At 37.8% G+C, this 18,413-nt stretch overlaps 1 protein-coding gene across 1 annotated transcript in view; it reads right to left on the bottom strand.

Moving 5' to 3' along the window:
* LOC114905884 (fibrous sheath-interacting protein 2-like) overlaps positions 1-18,413 on the bottom strand; it is a 58,343-nt gene that overhangs the window by 22,681 nt on the left and 17,249 nt on the right. Inside the window, 9 exon segments of the mRNA XM_029240227.1 lie at positions 2-564; positions 610-1,478; positions 1,480-1,859; positions 2,203-2,334; positions 2,337-3,729; positions 3,731-3,914; positions 3,917-6,987; positions 6,989-7,158; positions 7,160-7,372. Of these exon segments, the coding sequence (XP_029096060.1) occupies positions 2-564; positions 610-1,478; positions 1,480-1,859; positions 2,203-2,334; positions 2,337-3,729; positions 3,731-3,914; positions 3,917-6,987; positions 6,989-7,158; positions 7,160-7,372 (6,975 nt within the window).

The raw sequence follows: 18,413 nt of genomic DNA on the forward strand, positions 1-18,413 counted from the left end.
TTTCTAGTTGTGAAGAAACATTCTCCAAAGAGAAATGGGCTTCTGGATTTGCAAAAGAGATTGTACTAAAATATCCCTGTGAAAGTTTGAGATCATCTGAGTATGAGCCTTTTATTGGATGGGCCAAATTATTCTTCGTAGCGTATAATCCTTGCAAAACTGCATCAACTATTTCACTTGCTATCTCAATTTGATCAGAAGGTAAAGTGTTTACATTTACCATTGCTCTATTTTGCCTCACCTCTTGAAATTCATTCAGAGTTGTTTCCAGAATATTACTTACTATATCCCTGGAATACATTTTTAGCTCCACAGTGGGGAGTTTTGCTCTCACTGAGAGATTTTTGGCATCCCCTATGGATAGCAGACCCGGTAGCCCAATGGAAGTCTTGGACTGGTTGCCTCTTAGAGTCTTCTCTCTAAGACCTAACTTGGTTTTGCTTTTGGCTTTAGCTCCACCAGGTCCTAGCTGTGGTTTTGTTCCAAATTTAGCCAAAGAGGTAACTTTTGATTTTGTTTTAAAATTTGTTTTAAAACTTGCCTTAGGGCTGCCCTTGGGGCTAGCTTTAGAACTGCATGGCCTCAGATGTCGAATTTCATCAGATTGACCTTTAAGGGATGAACTCTCTTCTAGATTCAGCAAAGCAAAATCTGTGATCTTTTTGAGAACCTTTTGGACCAATTGTTCACCCAGTCGCAATGGAGAAAATTGCAATAAAATGTTTTCCAATGAAGTGACACTTCCAATACCTGTGTAAGGATAAACTTGTGGTATCACAGGTTCAGGGGGAACACTTCTTTTTTCTGCTTGTTTCAATTCTCTAAAGCACGATGGATTCATCAGCAGTTCTTCATTGCCAGATGCTTCCAATTCTCCCCCGGTCTCACTGTTTTCATATAAAGATGTCATAATTATTGAGAACATTTTTCTGAAAACACGTTCAACTATGTCATTTGCGACACTGTTTATATGTGACTGGAAAGCTTTTTTTTGTGCTGATGTTTTAATTTTAGAATCAGATATAAAGTGGGGGAGTTCATTAAATGGAGGCCAATGGTCTGTATCTTCCGTTACCCTTTGATATACCTTCTTTAAAATATCCTTAACTACACTTAACAAAGAAGTTATTTTTTCCTGTCTAGATTCTCCATTTCTAAATATTTCTTCCAAAGTCCTTCTCTGGTTTTCTGCTTCTGATATAATTTGGGTTTGATCTGAGCATTTTGAAAAGAGAGGCAGTTCAGTGTTGTCTTCCATTTTTCTTTGACCAGGCAATATTTCATTTTGTACAGTTAGTTGTGTAAAAAGACCAGGGTCCTGCTTTGAGTAAAAGCTACTTGCCTTTAAAGATATTTTATCATGTAAACTCTTTAAGATGTTGTTGACAGTTTCACTTGCAATGATGTTTTCTTGGAATGAAGTATTGTTTTGATATGTATACATCTTTTGGATTTCTAGGTATATGTCATTTTTCATGTGTCAAAATGGTACTGGCGATTATGTCAGCATATTCCTTAAGACTAGCTTGTGATACATGAATTGCAGGTCCATGTTTTTCTCTGAAATTAGCAAATATGTAATTTGTGACTTGTTGACTGAGAACGGTTTTAGCTGTTGATATTTTCAGGATATTCATATCTAATGGCATTTGGTTTGATTCAAGAAATATGCTGTCATCTTGTTTACAATTTGTAAATTCTGATCCAACATATGGTTTTTCTCTAGTCTCCGTATGAGGAATAAGTAGCAAATCTATTCTTTCTGTGGCAAAAGATTTTAATCTATTCAAAATAGTTTTAGTAATGAAATGAGCATTTTCCTCACATGGCTCAGGAGCAGATTTCTTGGCATCTTGTTTCTTTCTTTTTTTTAAAAATTTTTATTTTATTATTATTTTTTGGCTGTGTTGGGTCTTCACTGCTGCACGCGGGCTTTCTCTAGTTGTGGCGAGCGGGGGCTGCTCTTCCGTGCGGTGCGCGGGCTTCTCATTGCAGTGGCTTCTCTTGTTGCGGAGCACGGGCTTTAGGTGCCCGGGCTTCGGTAGTTGTGGCACGCAGGCTCTAGAGCGCAAGCTCAGTAGTTGTGGCACACGGGCTTAGTTCCTCTGCGGCATGTGGGATCTTCCCCGACCAGGGCTCGAACCCATGTCCCCTGCATTGGCAGGCGGATTCTTAACCACTGCGCCACCAGGGAAGTCCGGCATCTTGTTTCTTAAGTACAGTTGTCTGATTATTATCAGAATAAGCTGATTTCAGCTGTACATCTCTTTCATTTCTTGCAAATGGAAATCTCTCCCTTTTCCTTTCATTCATTGAGTCTATAACAGGAGATTGTTGACCTCTGCTATGGGAAATGCGTCAGAAAATATCAGAGGCAGTCTTGGAGAAATAGAATCCTTTGCATTTACTGCAAGCATGATAGCAGAAGTGAGATTTTGAAGAACAATATCCACCATACCGTTGGAAATCATAGCAACATACTCCTTAGGAACTAAAAGCCTAAGAATAGCCTTATTTGCATACTCGGGGTCCCTTTCAGAGTTTGCTTCTAAATGTCTCCCACTTACATTACATTTAAGAGTGGATACAGCAAATGGGAGATTATTCTCATCTATTGTTTCCTCACAGATGTCAATTAAGATACCTTCAATGGTATCTAGTATTTGACATTGAAGTTTTTCTCGATAATCACTTTTATTGAACAGCTTTTCAACAATATCTTCTGGCCGACCTGGATCAGTCTCTCTGTCAAATATATTCTTTTCATATTTGCCTTTAGTAGACACAATATCTAACATTGTGTTAACAACCTGACTTGGAATACTTTCAGAAGCCACAACATTATGAGTTAAGAATGGAGTTTTTACTTCTTTATCTAACTTACGTTTGCTTCCTTGTAAAATTTGTCTAGCCACTTCTGTTGCATATATATTTAATTTAGAGGCACTCAGTTGACATATTGAGGTGGTCTTTCCTGATTTATTATGATTCACTGAGCATCAAGAAAATTGGTCATCAGAATATGAATCTTTGGTTGATAAGCATGGTTGGCTTGAAGCAGTCTCATCCTGCTGTAAAGGTAAAGCCATTGGAACTGTGAAATTGATAAGAGGACAAAAGAGGGCTTTTACTTTGGTACTAGCAAATGTTTCTAAATTTGTTAATACTGACTATATAATATCTTCAACTACATTTATTTTGGTCAGTTTACCAATATTGAATGTGGACTGAAGTGTACATGGATTTCTGTCCAGTATGGTAGAATAAACAGGGGACTTTCCTCCACTGGTATGTTCAGTAAAAGAGATATTTGCTGGAAAGGTGATAGTATTAAACCTATTTTAATTTTCATTTCTATCTGTCATAGCAGCAGAATAAAGTTTTTGAAATATGGTTCTAACAACATTATCTGCAACAATGGTTACATCCGCTTCAGACACTAAAGGGCCCATTGTTTTATCCAGGGGTTGAACAGATGTTTGAGCAAGTGGCTCATCACCAGCATGAGGAATGTCACATAAATGGAACTGGGGAAGAGGAAGCACATTTGGTTGATCAATTAAATCATTCTGAAAAATTTCATTCAAAATATTTCTTATAATGGGCAAGACTGGGGACTTTTGTAGCTCTTTGAGTTCTACTTCAAATTTTTTTAATGTTCTTTCGAGTTCCTGTTGCTTAAGAGAATCTGATTTAGTTTCTTCTTCTGTTGGTCTTTCCTCTTCAGCACTTTCTTTCTGTTTCTGCAGGGTCTTCTAGATATGACTCTGGGTCAGCTCCTCCAGGAAGAAAATTTCCATAGGTTGGCCTGTATCTATAATTTTCAATGCCTCTCTCTTCTGGTTCAGTTTCATTAAAGATATCTGGAGAAATTGCATCCAAAATGAAATTGACTAAGTTCTTAAGCGTTTTTTCTCTTGTAGTGGCTTGCTTATACATGTTTCCAAATCTGGCAAGCTCACGTTTAATTCAGTTTGAATAGCTTTCAAAATAGTACTTGACACTTTCTTTGCATGCATGTATAAAGTCGACTGCAATCGTTTTTCACGTGTGTTAGCACAAATGTTGGTATTTTCACTTTCCCAGTATGTCCTGCTGTTCTTTTTATTTCCACTGATTATAGCGTCCAGAGTTTCTAAATTTCCATTGGCAAACCCTTCCAATTTAGCAAAAACCATTTTAAGGATATCTGAAGCCATGATTTTCAGTTTATTTAGATGCTTTTCTTTTGTGGTTCCTGTTTTGGGGGCAGTAGTTTTTCCCTTTTTGTTAGTCACCTCTTGGCTACCTGGCCAGGTCACATTGGGCACCATGCTGAAGATTATGTCAGAGCCTCTGCTCATTTCCTCAAGAAGCAAAGCAAATGACAGGCTGTCAGTGTCAATATACTCTGAGATAGCTTTAAATTCTGAATTTTTGAAAATGCAATCTATCTCAACACCACATAATTTTGAAACAATGCCTTCTAGAATTGTTTGAGAAATTAGCTTAATATTGGACTTCAATGTACTGGTTGTTCTCAAATTCTCATTGATCCTCTCTGTATTTTGCTCATCAGGTACGGGAGAATGTGGATGGTCTCCTATGAGCTTGCATAACATGTCATATAAGGTATCTCCAATTCTGTCTAACACTTGCAATCTAGTACATTGGTGAACTTCCTCCTGCATGTGCTGGCAATGAGAAGGCAAAAGTTTTTGTTGATCAATGCCACCAGTTCCATATGAGATTTTAGACCTTAGTTTATCTGAAGGGAGTAAAATATTGCTTTTATCTGTGTTTCCACTTAACACCTCACAAATGCAAGTTGCTAATGAACTTGTCATAATGTCATTACTTAGCTTTGTGACAACAGAGTCTAATTCATTTTCGGTGTCAGTGAAAAATCCTCTACCTCTAAAATTCTTGGGAGGGCTACCCCTGCTAAGATTTAGATTTTTCTTATTGTATTGTAGTTCTTCCTGGATAGCATCCAAAACAATTTTTATCACTTTAATTGTGTAAACACTAAGGTGAGATCGAGACAAAGATTTCTTGTCAGGCGCAGGCTTTGAATGGGCAGCATGGCTTTCTGGTTTGAAGCGGTTTTGTAATTTTGGACAAACAAATGAGTTCAACTTCTTAAAAATTGTGTTAATGATCTTATCATTAATGTGATCTACAGGTTCAGATGTCGAGCCACTTGCTCCAGGTTCTAACCAGGTATGTTTTACACCAAGTGCAGATAAAAATTTCTTCTGTTTACTCTCAAACCATGTTGCTAATGGCTCTTTATTTGGTATGTCAGTATTATCTAGAGAAGTTTGATGTACTGATGAAGAATGTCCGATAATGTGACTAGAAGCCATGTGAAGTATTTTTAATACAGCATCTATAATATCTTGAGCTACCGTATGGATTTCTGACACAGAGAACATCTGGTCCATCCATTCTTGATGTGACAGATCTTGTGGTTTTCCTGAGGTAAGAAGTGAAGCCTCTCTACCATTTTTATAGTCTAAGTGTTCAGAGAGCCCAGAAGATATATCTTTGAGCATCTGTGCTAAAATACTTCTAACTATATTTTCTAAAGCTTTTTGTATTTGATACGTTTCATCTTGGCTGAAAAGTAAAATGTCTTTATTCACACCAGGCTTGTCCTTAAAAAGGTCCTTATTATTAAAAGTTGGAAGATCAGTATTTAATCCCTGATCGTGAAATACTACTTTGTCTTGATAAGCAGGCTTTGTAGGTAAGTTCATGTTGCTTTTGTGTTTAAAACCAGCATTTTCCTTTGTTAACCAGTGATCAGGAACCTGTTCTTGTAATTTTGCTTCTTCATCTTTGATAGATGAAATCAATACATTTTCTACAATTTTGTCTATTTCTTCATTTTCGTCTTCAGAGTAAAGGACCATACCAGGAACATTAATAGGTGGAAATAGGTACACATACCTAGGAGCATTAGTTACTCTAGTGCTGGTGAGTCTGTTGTCTTCTTCAGTGCCAGAAGGACTGCTCATTCTGGAGTGTCTACTCTTTTGGACATCTGTTTTCACTGGTGTCTGATGTAGCTGAGCCAAGATATCATCAAGTAGCTGAAGGATGATCACTGTTTCTTCAGTTGCAATGAGCCTTTCATTATTAAGTCCAATTTGTATATAGCCTAGTATAGTGCTGATTGCTTCCTCTATATAACCAACCAGAGAGGACTGGGAAAAAATATTTGACACTGAATTTTGTATTTCTTCCTTGCCAATCAAATTGGCAGCATCAGGTTCAACACTGGATTTCCTTTTGCTGGCTCTTTGAAGGAATGTATATGTTGGATCTTCCCTGTGTTGCTGATAAGCCAGTTCAGTTGTGATTTCAAGACGAAAAAGTTCACTTTGCTTAGAAGATGCAAGAGCCGTCAGCTTTTCTAAAATCACATGAACCATATTCTCTGCAATATCATTCATGTTTTCCAAAGCATAGGGCAGTGAAGCTTTTGAAGTTTTTTCTTTTGGAGAAATGAAATGTTCTCCACTGACTAAGTTTGATTTAAAGTGAACAGATACATTTTCTTGTGAAAATTCCTTGGTACATTTTTTCTCAACTGCAGACTGTAGCTTCTCAAGCACATTTTCCATAATTTCAGCAGCTGCTGAGGAAATATCAACACTGGAGAGCAAGTCTCCTTTGTCAGTGTCAGTTTGGTCAACCACAGCTTCGGCCGTAACAAAGGAAAGGGTGGGGATGGTCTGGGTTAATTCAGACACCATTTCATGAAAAATGTTTTCTAAAATCAACTCAGTTTCCTTTTTTAGGTGATATTTAAAGTTAAGTAAAACATCATTTAACTCCTGCATCTCATTTACAGCTTTTGCTTTTTCATCAGGAGACAGTGGGCGTTCTAAGCCATCTGTTTCAGTGGTAGCATCTTTACATTTCCTTGTGCCTGTTTCAATCAGTGCAACAAGGTGACTATTGGATTTACAGGTTTTAAGCTTGGGGGGGTTCAGATTTCTCATTATATTTAGGTTTGGGGGTTTTAGGTTTCTTTTCCGAGTGTTCTTTCCTATGATATGTTCTTTCTACATCTGTTCTTTCTTTATGGGCAGAAGATGATTTTGACGGTGCCACTGGTTGCCCTATTGACTTGTCAGCTGCCTCTGCACAGGGTTCTGCCTGAACCATCTATCTTACTTGTTTCATATAGAAATGTTTCACGGCATGTGCTACAGCAACTCTCACTATCAGAAGAGAGGGTAGAGTCATCAGGCATTGGGTATGTAATATTTCGCGACCTTTCTTCATATTTTGTGATGGCTGGATATAATACACTAGTCACTGCAGCCACAACGCAGGTCATTATATTTTGAATTATACTGTTCAGTTCTTCAGAAGTTATCTGGAAAGGAGGTGAGCGGGGATACAAGGGAAATCACATATGAATTTACTCTATTTTAGGGACAGGGACTAACCTTTAATTCCTTTTATCAAACAATGCATAGCTACAATCCAGCCACAGTGTATAGAGAGAACATAGGAAATCTATTTAGAACACCAGATTAGTTTCAAGTTGGTTTATTCTCTGTGCCTGTGATCTATTTTTTGAATAAGATTTTCTTTGATTCAAAATCCCTTGGACCCTATACTTGTGCTCCTAAGTGTATAGTTATACCACCACCTAGATTGTCTAATTGTTGAATATATTGTGTAATGTTAAATACATTGCACCCTTAAAGCTGTCTGTCCATTTTATCTTTGTTTCAAAAATCTGAACATAGGGCTAGCATATACTTGAGCTCATTGTTGGTGAAATTTAAATGTTAATAAAATAGTACACCCATTAAAATAAAATAAAGCAGAAGAAAACCCCAAAATCCCTTGGAACTATAAAAGTTTATTGCTGAGGATAAATGGCTTCCTGGTTAAAAAACAAACGAACAAACAGCCAAGTGGGTGTCTAGGCTCGTAGAAAACAAATGCCCTGGCAAGAAGTAAGACTGTGTTTATGACCCAAGCAATATTTCTTAAAAATACAAACCAGGTTACCTCTAACAAACTATTTCATGAAACAAATTTGCAGTTCAAACATTTATGTGCCTTTGTGGATATAGCCTCCTTTTACTTAGGCATCCGTTTAGCTCAGAGATGAGGGTAAAAAATGAAGCCCCATAGTGGAGGGATCAGCCTGTGGGTTCTGTGGCTGGCCTGTTGCTGCCTTCCTCTGTCAATTGACTGTGTTTATATATGCAAATGACTACAGCTAGTTGTTAAAGTTTAATCAATGGGCAACGGTTAGCACTGATGATTTAAGGGAAATGAACAGGCTTAGGTCCAACGAAAGATTATCAGTGCAAACTGTCTTGGATTGGAAGGCAGAGGACAGCTCAAGAAATAAAGAAACACATTAATTTCGGAAGGAAAAAAGGTTGAGCCAGAACTCGTACTCAAAGGGCCAGAAGGCTAAGCAGTGGAGGGAAGTTGGGGCTCTTTTAGTATGAGCTGAAGTAGAAACCCAGGGACCAGACTTGAATGGCCATTTCCTCATGGTTAATTATGCTCACTATTACAGCTTAGACTGGACCAGGGGCAGATGCAAAGTGCACCTGCCAAACTCTATAACTGTTTATGTATGTGTACTTATTGCAGATATATTTTGGGATCATAAAAATCCTTTTGCCTATAATAAAACAGTATTCTTTTTAAAGTTGTTATCCTCAAGACAGCCAGACCAGGAGTGTGTACCTTCCACAAGAACTCTACTTCTCAAGGCTGTGGCTACAAGTCAGTGGCAGCAAAGGCTGGATGCGTGGCATTTTAGCTGTGCATTGTTTGATATCCTGGCATTTGGGCACCCGATTCCCTATAATGTTGTTGTTGCCTCAGAATTATCTCCAAAGGTAGCCCCAGATTGTTCAGGTTTAGGCCAACAATCAAAGTTAACACCTTGCCGTATGTAGCATATTCTCTCCTGACCCATTAGAGAAGGTTTGAGGGACGCTTCAAGGAAAAGCTGTTTTATTCGAGTCCATTTCCCAAATCTCCTAATGCATTTTTTATTGTGATAAAATACACATAACGTAAAATTTACCATTTTAAAGTGTATAGTTCAGCAACATTAGGTACATTGACAATGTTGCACAAACATCACTACTATCTAGCTCTCGTAATGTATTTTTTCTTCACCTATTGTGCAGACCAGAAAATGGCTACTGAGTTTGAAAAACATAGTTTGAAATGACAGCATATGGTTGAAAAAGACTTGTTTTACTTGTGTAAAATGTCCTAAATCAAACACTTCTAAGAATAACGTTTAAACATTAATAAGTAAGTTACTCACCTTCTTGGTCTAAATTGATCTAAATCCGTTCCAATACATATGAGCTAAGAATTTCAATATATATAATTTTCTTATCACCAGAGATAATGTACAGCAGACCTACATTACTACTCTTAGGGTAGCTGAGAAGAAGCATGTCCAACTTTGACATATAAAATTGGGACATTCATCAAGTTTTTAATGAAGCGAAATGCGATAAGTAGAATCTGATTATTCAGCTCATTTTCACTATACTATTAAACCAAGAAATATCGTTTTGGTGCCAGTATGTCTCAGCCTTTGTGTTTGTTGCACATTCTATGAATTGATCAGGTGTATGTGTGAAAGAGTGTGTGAGTGTGCTACTCCCCTGAACCCCTTTCTTGTTCATGATTCCTCTGTCTAGCCCCAGAGTTGGGGCTTATCAAATTTACCCTCTTCCCTGCCTGGCCCAAGTTGCAGCTCTCTTGTGACCAGGTCCCTTCTTTTGATGGAGTAGCTATCCTAAGGCTCTTCTTACTCCCAGGAGAATTAAGAGACAGATCTAGGCATCCTGGCTCACCTGCCTGAGGGGCAGGATGCTCAGCCCTGAGCCAGATCTGCAGGGGTCTGCAAAGGTATTTCCCTTAATGTCTTCCCATTGTGGAGTGGGTTTGTGGTATGTGATGCTTTCCCCGTGATGATTAAACCTCCTAAGCCTCCCCCAATCTACCCTCCTGAGCCCCCTGGGCAAAAGGCCAACTTTGTACCCCCCTTAACAACAACTCTTTTAACAATAATTTTGGACCTCTGTAAAACTCAAGATTAACTGAGAGTGAAAGGCAAGGAAGAGAAAAAGGCAAAGAGGGAAACTGACTAATATCAGCAGATGATTTTGCTGGTTGTCTGATTCACAGATTTTTCTCTAATAACATATTAGAAAACATAGTTAATTGCTTTATCAGTGAGTTTCATCGTACATACTTTTTCTTGACAGTGATTTTGATGGTAGTCTTGTTGCCTGAAAAAGTAAAAAGAGATTGATTTTATTTCTTATGGTTAATAATTTATGTGACTTTCCTCCAATTTCCTAATCATTGAATCAGATTACCCGCTTTGTGCTTGGGAGTTTTTTTTCCCTCCCCAGCAATTCACAGAGAAGAATAAGCTTTATTTTTTTATCTAACCCTCCTATTTAGCCTCTTATTTAGAAATTGGCCCCTGGGTGTAGGACATGCTCTATTAATTACTCAGAGGAGTAGAGTAATTGCTGCATAAAGAGTAGAATAATAGGTGCTGAGTAAACTAACACCTATCTGATATTACCACTGTTGATCCACCTTAGCCATGTTTGTTCTGTAGTGAGTTGAGAAGAGCATGGATGGGGTTGGCGAGAGAGGGGATGGGCTAGTCCTTTCTGCCTGTCCTGCTTGATCAGAGCTTTCTGATAATTCACTTTCTACCCACCTCCTCAAAATTCCTAATCTCCTCTCCTTGCCCCACAGTAGGAAAAGATCTATGGATGATCCACTGACAATGATAGATTAAAATAACGGGTTTCAGATCATATGCAATACCAAATTAGATGGAGCCCTTTTCTAGGTATCACAATATTCTATTCTGTGTTCTAATCAGAATAATAACAAAAAGTTTTAAAAAATCAAGGCCTAAGACTAATTATGATTTACTTTCATATTTTTCTGCCTCCATGGATCCCTCGCCTCTCTTCTTCTTGACCTTCTTAAAGGAAACATGGTGCTTCTATTTTCATTTTTACTTGTCCTGCCTTTATGTTATCAAATTTACTTTTTCCTCCAAGGCCTAACAATTTAATTTTGAGACATACAGTCAGACTGTGAAATTACAACCTAAATCCTAGCAGGAAAAGGTCTCAGTTAGGGTTAGGCATCAATAGCCCATCCACAGACTAATACCTTTTTGCAATATAGAACCTAGAACATGAATGCTCACATCAGTGACATAATTCCTATCCTTTGGCTTCATTCATTTTTCTAAGACCCAGTTTCTTAGGCCAACTCCAGCACAATTTCTCTTTTGTAGATCCTCTGCAATCCAATGCACCCAGATTCTTTCTTTCTGCTCTCCCTATCTTATACCACAGGCAGCAAGTGGAGTCCTGTGTATGTTTCTACTTCTCCCCACAGACTTTCTGTCCCAAAGGCATGCATTTAGATAAAAGGAAATAGCACAGAACTAAGAACAAAACTAACCATATAGATCAGAAAAGCCTTATATAAGACCACTAGAAACTAGTTGTAATATTGGATACAAATCTGCAATTTGCGATGAATTATCAGTTTCTCTTTGGAGTCAACTGAGCAGAAACATGCAAATGAACTCACTGTTATGTTGGAAAGTTCCACAACAATTCTAGGAGTGCCATAATATTCCATCCACTTTTCCCTAGTCTTAGGTGGTTTTCCCTAATAGGTTGATGCTACTAAAGCGTCTAAGGTTTAGGTCATTTGTACTGCCAACTCTCTACTTCTTAAATAAAGAGGGCAGTGATATTAATGATAATTAGTTTAGAAGCCCCAAAGATAAGGCACAGTTTTTCACCGTTTAACTTGCTATGTCATAAAACTATAAATATAACCTTTCTCTTCCTAACCTTCTCCTCCATACAACCTCACTTTAGTCCAAAAGATAACTGGCCAACCACCCCTTGAAGGTTAATGTGACAAGACTGAATTTTAGTCTGTCTGCCTAATCCTTCTGAATATCTAAGTTTTAATGTAACTGGTGGTCCTCTACTGGTACCTCAGGCCCACAGCTTTGGAGTGATGTCTCATACCTCCTGATCATACATACATGTAGTCCATTCTATTGCCAAATCCATTTACTCATTCTAGTGGTTGAATGGGATTTAAAAGCAGCACCTCTGTATCCTAACATCAGTGGTCCAATCTGATAAGCCAAAAACTGGGTAGTTCCATGGGTGGCCCTCCCTTTGCCTAACATTTTATCCACTGTCCTGCCCTCAATTCACTCTCTGGTATTGCTCATGTCTCCCTGTCTTTTCTCCTCGTGCTTTGTGAAGCACAAATGAGGTCAGGGGCAGTGCTTTATTCATCTTGGTATCTGTCTAATAACCAGCACTATACTTTGAACATAGTAGGTTCTCAAGAAAGTTTGGTAAATAAATTTCCATTTAACATATTTTCGCTCTATGTGTACAAATGAAGGCCACTGTGCAGGCTACAAATCATTAATGGACTTCTGCAGAGAAGAAGTGTCTGTCTTCAATTTGTCGTATATGATGCTATCAGGGGTGTTCAGCAAAGTTACTGATTTGATAATATTACATTTCTCCTCAAAACCTTAGACTGTCACTCAATGAGTGAAATACAAACTTCTGAGCACAGTCTTCAGGGCAACAGACTCACTGTCTTCTTTACTCTGTTTCTCCTCTCATCTTCTATCCCAATCATCAGAACATACTCAGTATCTAAATGCAAAGCTTAATAATTACAACTGTTTACCACATCGCTATCTTATCACATTTGCTTCCTCCTGTCCTGACTTCTTTGGTTCCTAATTCTATTTTATTAAGCTTACTGTGTATGTCCTTTACGTTAGCATTAGAAAAAACAGAGAACCAAGGAGTTGGAGGAAGAGAAGAGAGAGGAGGTAAATGGTGGAACAGACATGATGCGTCCAGTTGAGTCTTGGGAAGCAAAGAGCTGCGTCAGAACAAGAGGACTAAGCCAAAGGCCTTGAACCTGGGTTCTTTTCTGTAAGGTAAAGGAATGTGACATGGGTGCAATGGGCAGAGCCATACCAGATGTGTTGTAGCTAGGTTTTCTTGTGCTGTGTCCTGGAATTGTCCTAGGTATAGCTAAAGGTATTTTAACCCTGTGTATTTGAAAGGAATGGGAGAGAAGCTCCAGGTCATATACAGAGTTCTTCATCTTAGCTGATTTTTAATAAAAGGGTATCCAGAGCATTTGCTATTGAAAAGACTCAAGTGATTCTGTAGTCTAGGGTGGGAGTTGGTCAGGAGGAAGAGGGAGGCAGGAATTAACACTGTATAAAACTACACATAATCATTATTCTCTCACTTTTATTTCTTGAAACTACCTTGATACTGAGCTAGTCAGTTTCCTTCCTTCAGCATCCTTGTATCCCATGAGCCCTCAGCAAATCAGACAAGCTGACTGCTATCACTCCTACCCCCAAATCCTTTTCTAAAACGCTTGGTCTGAACATCAACACCATTTACCACCACACACTACTTCACTTTACCCAACCATTTGCATCAGAGTTTGGGATTTATAAAAACTATCCTGAACCTCATTTGGTTTGTTGAGTGTTTAAAAGATGATGGTGTTGGGTATGTGTGTTCCATCAGGAGTTATTTTATGTGCATGAACTATTATTCAAGTTTGAGGGGAATAGGACATCAGCAGAATGGGTGGCCACCAAGGTTTGAGGGGTGAAAGGCTCCCAGGCCAAAGAAAAGTTCTCCACTGGCCTTTATTTTGCATCATGAGAGACTGATTACTTTGGATTACAGTGCAAATATCCTTAGGGGGGTAACAGATTAAGTCATTAATACTATATATATAACACATCATTGTAAAGCAATTATACGCCAATAAAGATGTTAAAAATAAATAAATAAATATATAGTAAACTAATTTATCATCATTAGAAAACCAGTAACCTCAAAAGGCAAAAGTAATGCAGCATTTTTGAGTGGGGACAGGGAAAAGAATAGATCCAGATCCCAGAAGTAGTGCTCCCTGAAAGGGAAGTGAAAGTACTGTCTATCAGGGGGGCACAGGACTAAAGGGAGAACAAAGAGAGAAGGAGGTGGAAGAGCGCGAACAGCTAGCTTTGCCTACTTTACAATTTTAGCTTAGTCCTGAGAGGTTGCAAAAGGGGAGAGTTTTACTACAGACAAGTAAAACTACAAGAATGGAGGACTCAAACAGCACTCCTGTGTAATTATTTAAATATTAATTTAAAGCAACACATTACTTTATTAAGTTTTCTTAGATATTTACTTAATTGATGAGTCGTGAGAAAAGAAGATTCCGGGAGCTGCAGGTGAATTTTCAGAGAGAAAAAGAAAATTACTATTTATTGGTATCCTTCATGGGCTACTTGTAAAATGGTAATTAACATATCTTAATAGGTCTTTTATTCCCTGCTGTCAGTGCTCTGTTTAAACCCTCCAGGGACTACCAGTCAGGCATCAAATACACCTTAAGGTCTGGGATGATTGCCTTCCTCACCAGCCTCATCTCTGGTCACCATTCTACATATATTCTATGCTCCAGAGATACTGAACAACACGCAGTTCCCTTTGCCTCTGCCCTCACTATTTCCCTTGTAACTCTAGTGTCCCTCTTAAATTTCTCATTTTTAGGACTCATTCAGCTTGTGTCACCTCCTTCAGAGAGCCTTCCTTGATATCTGCCTAGATAGACGCATTCTCTGTCAATGCTCCTGAAGCACCCTATACATCCTTCTGTTATAGGACTTACTATGCTGTATTGTGAGTACTAGATTACAGTGCCTGGCATATACTAAACACTCAAGAACATTTATTTGTTGAATTAATTCTTCTTTTCTTTTGGCTGCGCCACGTGGCATGCAGGATCTTAGTTCCCCAACCAGGGATCGAACTCGCGCCCCCTGCAGTGGAAGCGCAGAGTCTTAACCACTGGACCTACAGGGAAGTCCCTTGAATTAATTATTTAACACACGCGTTGGCTCAATGTTTGTTCATTAGTCTGCCTGTCATTAATCTCTTCCCACTCAAATACTGTCTAACATGCTTTGTATGCCATCTAGCAAAGTTCCATAAGTGGATTTTAGTGACTATTTCTGGATAATGATACTAAAGCAAGTCTTCATGTAGAATACATCCGTAGGAATACTGGGATGGTGTATGTCAGTTGTGCACAATCATGACTAAACAGTCTTAAACAAACAGAATACTTTGAATAATAGAAAGTATTGGTAGTATTACCAATTAAAGCCAGTTCAAAGTCAAGGTGAATATCTATTTATTTTTCTCCCAATAAATGTAAAGTGTATTGTGAATAACCAGTGAATTCCAACGATCTGCATAGAAGTTTTACTTAAATTTTATGTACCTTCTTGAGTTTCTTTGTGTATGAGTATGTTTTTGAGTGTGTACAGTTTTGGAAAGGAAGGAGCTGGAATTAATAGTGAACAAACCTGAAAAAAAGTGTGAAGATAATACTGTTGTGGTGTTTTTGAAATATGTCTACAAATTCTTTCATAATACTCCCTCCTGTGGTGGAGGTTAATTCTTTTCTCCTAAGTGTGTGTTGGACTTAGTGACTTGCTTCTAATGAATATGTAGTGGAAGTGATGGTGTATAACTTCTGAGACTAGGTTGTAAAATATAGTGTGGCTTCAGCCCCTTTCTCTTGGATTGCTCACTCTGGGGGAAACCAGATGCCATATCATGAGGATGCTCAAGAGGTGTATGGAGATGCCCACATGGTGAGGAACTGAGACTTCCTGCCAACAGTCATGTGAGTGAGAAACCTTAGAAGTGAATCTTCCAGTTGCAGTCAAGCCTTTAGGATGACTGCAGCAGCCCTGGATGACATCTTGACCATAACCTCATGAGAGACCCTGAATCAGAACCATCCAGCTAAGTTGCTTCTGTATTCCTAACCACAGAAACTGTGAGATGATTTTTTTAAGCTGCCAGGTTTTAGGGGTTTTTTTTGGTTATTTAGCAATAGATAAATAATGGCGCGGTTAAAAGAATAAGGAACTCTTCTATGGTTTCTAGCAACATGGTGCATTAAATATCCTAAAGAGCCTAACTGTGTAAAAGCTATTAGAAATGCAATGGGAATTTGATAAAAATACAATTATAGTGTAGAACTTCCATACACCTCTTTGATGGCTGGACACATCTAGCAGGCAGTAAGAAAAGAGTCTAGTAGACAAAAAAATCAGTAAAGACATATAATAATTGAATAATATAATCAATAAATATAATTTAAAATTCATTTAGAGCCTTACATCCTTTAAATAAAGAATTATACATTTTTTGTATGTCCATGGAATACTTTCAAATATCAGTCACATATTTGGCCACAAAGAAAACGTTAAGAACTTCAATGTGTTAAAGATCTACAGGCTACATTCTCTGAACCTAACTTTAAAAATGTGGCCGAAAATATTAATTTCATGACAATTAAGCAACATACTTATGGATAACTCTTAGGTCAAAGAGGGAATAAAAAGGAGAAAGTATAATCTACCTTAAAAAGAACACTTTATATCAAACCTATGGGAACAGCTTTTATTATTTCCCATAGGTTTTGATATAAGGTGTTCTTTTCACTGCTTCTCCCATGCATCCCAGACCAATATCTACAACTGCCCCCTTGACTATTCCACTTAGATGTCCCATTTGGATGCCCTCAGGCATCTCAAACTCAACATATTCAAAGCTGAACTTATTTTTTCTCTTCCAAACTTGTTCATCTTAATGTATTGCCTGTCAACTGAATGGCACCACTATTCACTATCCATTAAGTTGCTCAGACTAGAAATCTGGGAGTTGTCTTCAATTCACTCTTCCCCCATATTCAATCAGTAACCAAATCTCATCCATTTGGCCCTCTTAGTCTGAGTCCAATCTGTGCCCAGCTCTTCATCCTCACTGCCACTGACTTTGTTCAGGACTCATTTCTAGCCTTCACTATTGTAATAGCCTCTTAATTGTAATAAGGGGCAGTATGGTATTGCAGTTAGGATTGGTTGAGTAAGATAGACCTAGGTTAAAACCCTGGCTTTGCCACATATTATGTGAAATCTTGGGCATGATAATTTACCACTCTGAGACTTAGTTTACTTATGTGTAAAATGTTAGATAAAAATACTTTTATTTTTGGGAGGGTTAAATGAGAGAATATAGTTTAGTATAGTTCCTGGTACATAGTAAGTGTTCAATATGCTAACTGTTATTTTTATTGTTTCATTGCCTCCAGTCTCTTCACGTCTACTTCCACTTTCCTTTTTTAAAAAAGGCAAATTCTTTTTTTTCTTTCTTTTTTTTGGTCATTTTTTGAAGTCTAGTTAATTTACAATGTTGTGTTACAGGTGTACAGGAAAGTGATTCAGATTCTTTTCCGTTATAGGTTATTACAAGATATTGAATATAGTTCCCTGTGCTATGTAGTAGGTCCTTGTATTTTATTTATTTTATATATAATAGTGTGTACCTGTTAATCCCAAACTCCTAATTTATCCCCCCCCCACTCTCCCCTTTGGTAACCGTATGTTTGTTTTCTATGTTTGAGCAGAAAAGGCAAAGTCTGACCATATTATGCTCCTGCGAATATTCTTCAATAGTTGCCCTTCGATAACAGGATAAAAGGTAGATTTCCTGGCACAGCTTACCAGAATCTTAATGATCTAACCCTTATCTACCAGTCAAGCTTCATCTGTAATTCTCTAACTTGAACTTTTAGTTAAAGCAATTCTGAAAAAAAACTATTTCCACAAACCCACTATGCTCTAATGTATATATCTTGGTAGATGTATTCCCTTCTCCTGGAAGGTTCTCTTTCCATTTGTCTGCTTAGAAAATTCTTTCTCATCCTTCATGTCTCAGCTCAATTGTGGCACCTTCTGTAAAAGCTTCCTTGGCTTCCCTATGGAGAGTGGACTTTGTTTATATACCTCCTTTATTGCACTTATTATATTGGATTGTGATTACTGGCATGACTGCTCTACACTAAACTGTAAAATCCAGGATAGGGACCATGGCTTCTCTACTTCATGTGTTCAATAATTAGCATAGTGCATGGCATGTAGCAAAAGCTCAATAAATGTTAGTTGAATGAATGCATTAATGGATTGCAGGATTTCCTTAATAGTTATTGTTAATGTTTAGCTGACTCATAGTTTAAGCTTGATTTCTTGGCCTTTTCCCCATTCACATCAGCATATGTCACCTATACATGCCACAAGAAAAAACAAAGAAAATCCTCAAATGAGTTTTCAAAGAATTTGAACATCATCTATTTCTCACAGAAATTTAATAAAGTGATTTAAAAAGTCCATTTATAATATACACATGTTTCATTTGGTTTACATTACGTACATTACTTACAGAATT

Source organism: Monodon monoceros, unplaced genomic scaffold, assembly GCF_005190385.1.
Source record: "Monodon monoceros isolate NGI ecotype Baffin Bay Population unplaced genomic scaffold, NGI_Narwhal_1 Super_Scaffold_22, whole genome shotgun sequence".
Taxonomy (NCBI): Eukaryota; Metazoa; Chordata; class Mammalia; order Artiodactyla; family Monodontidae; genus Monodon; species Monodon monoceros.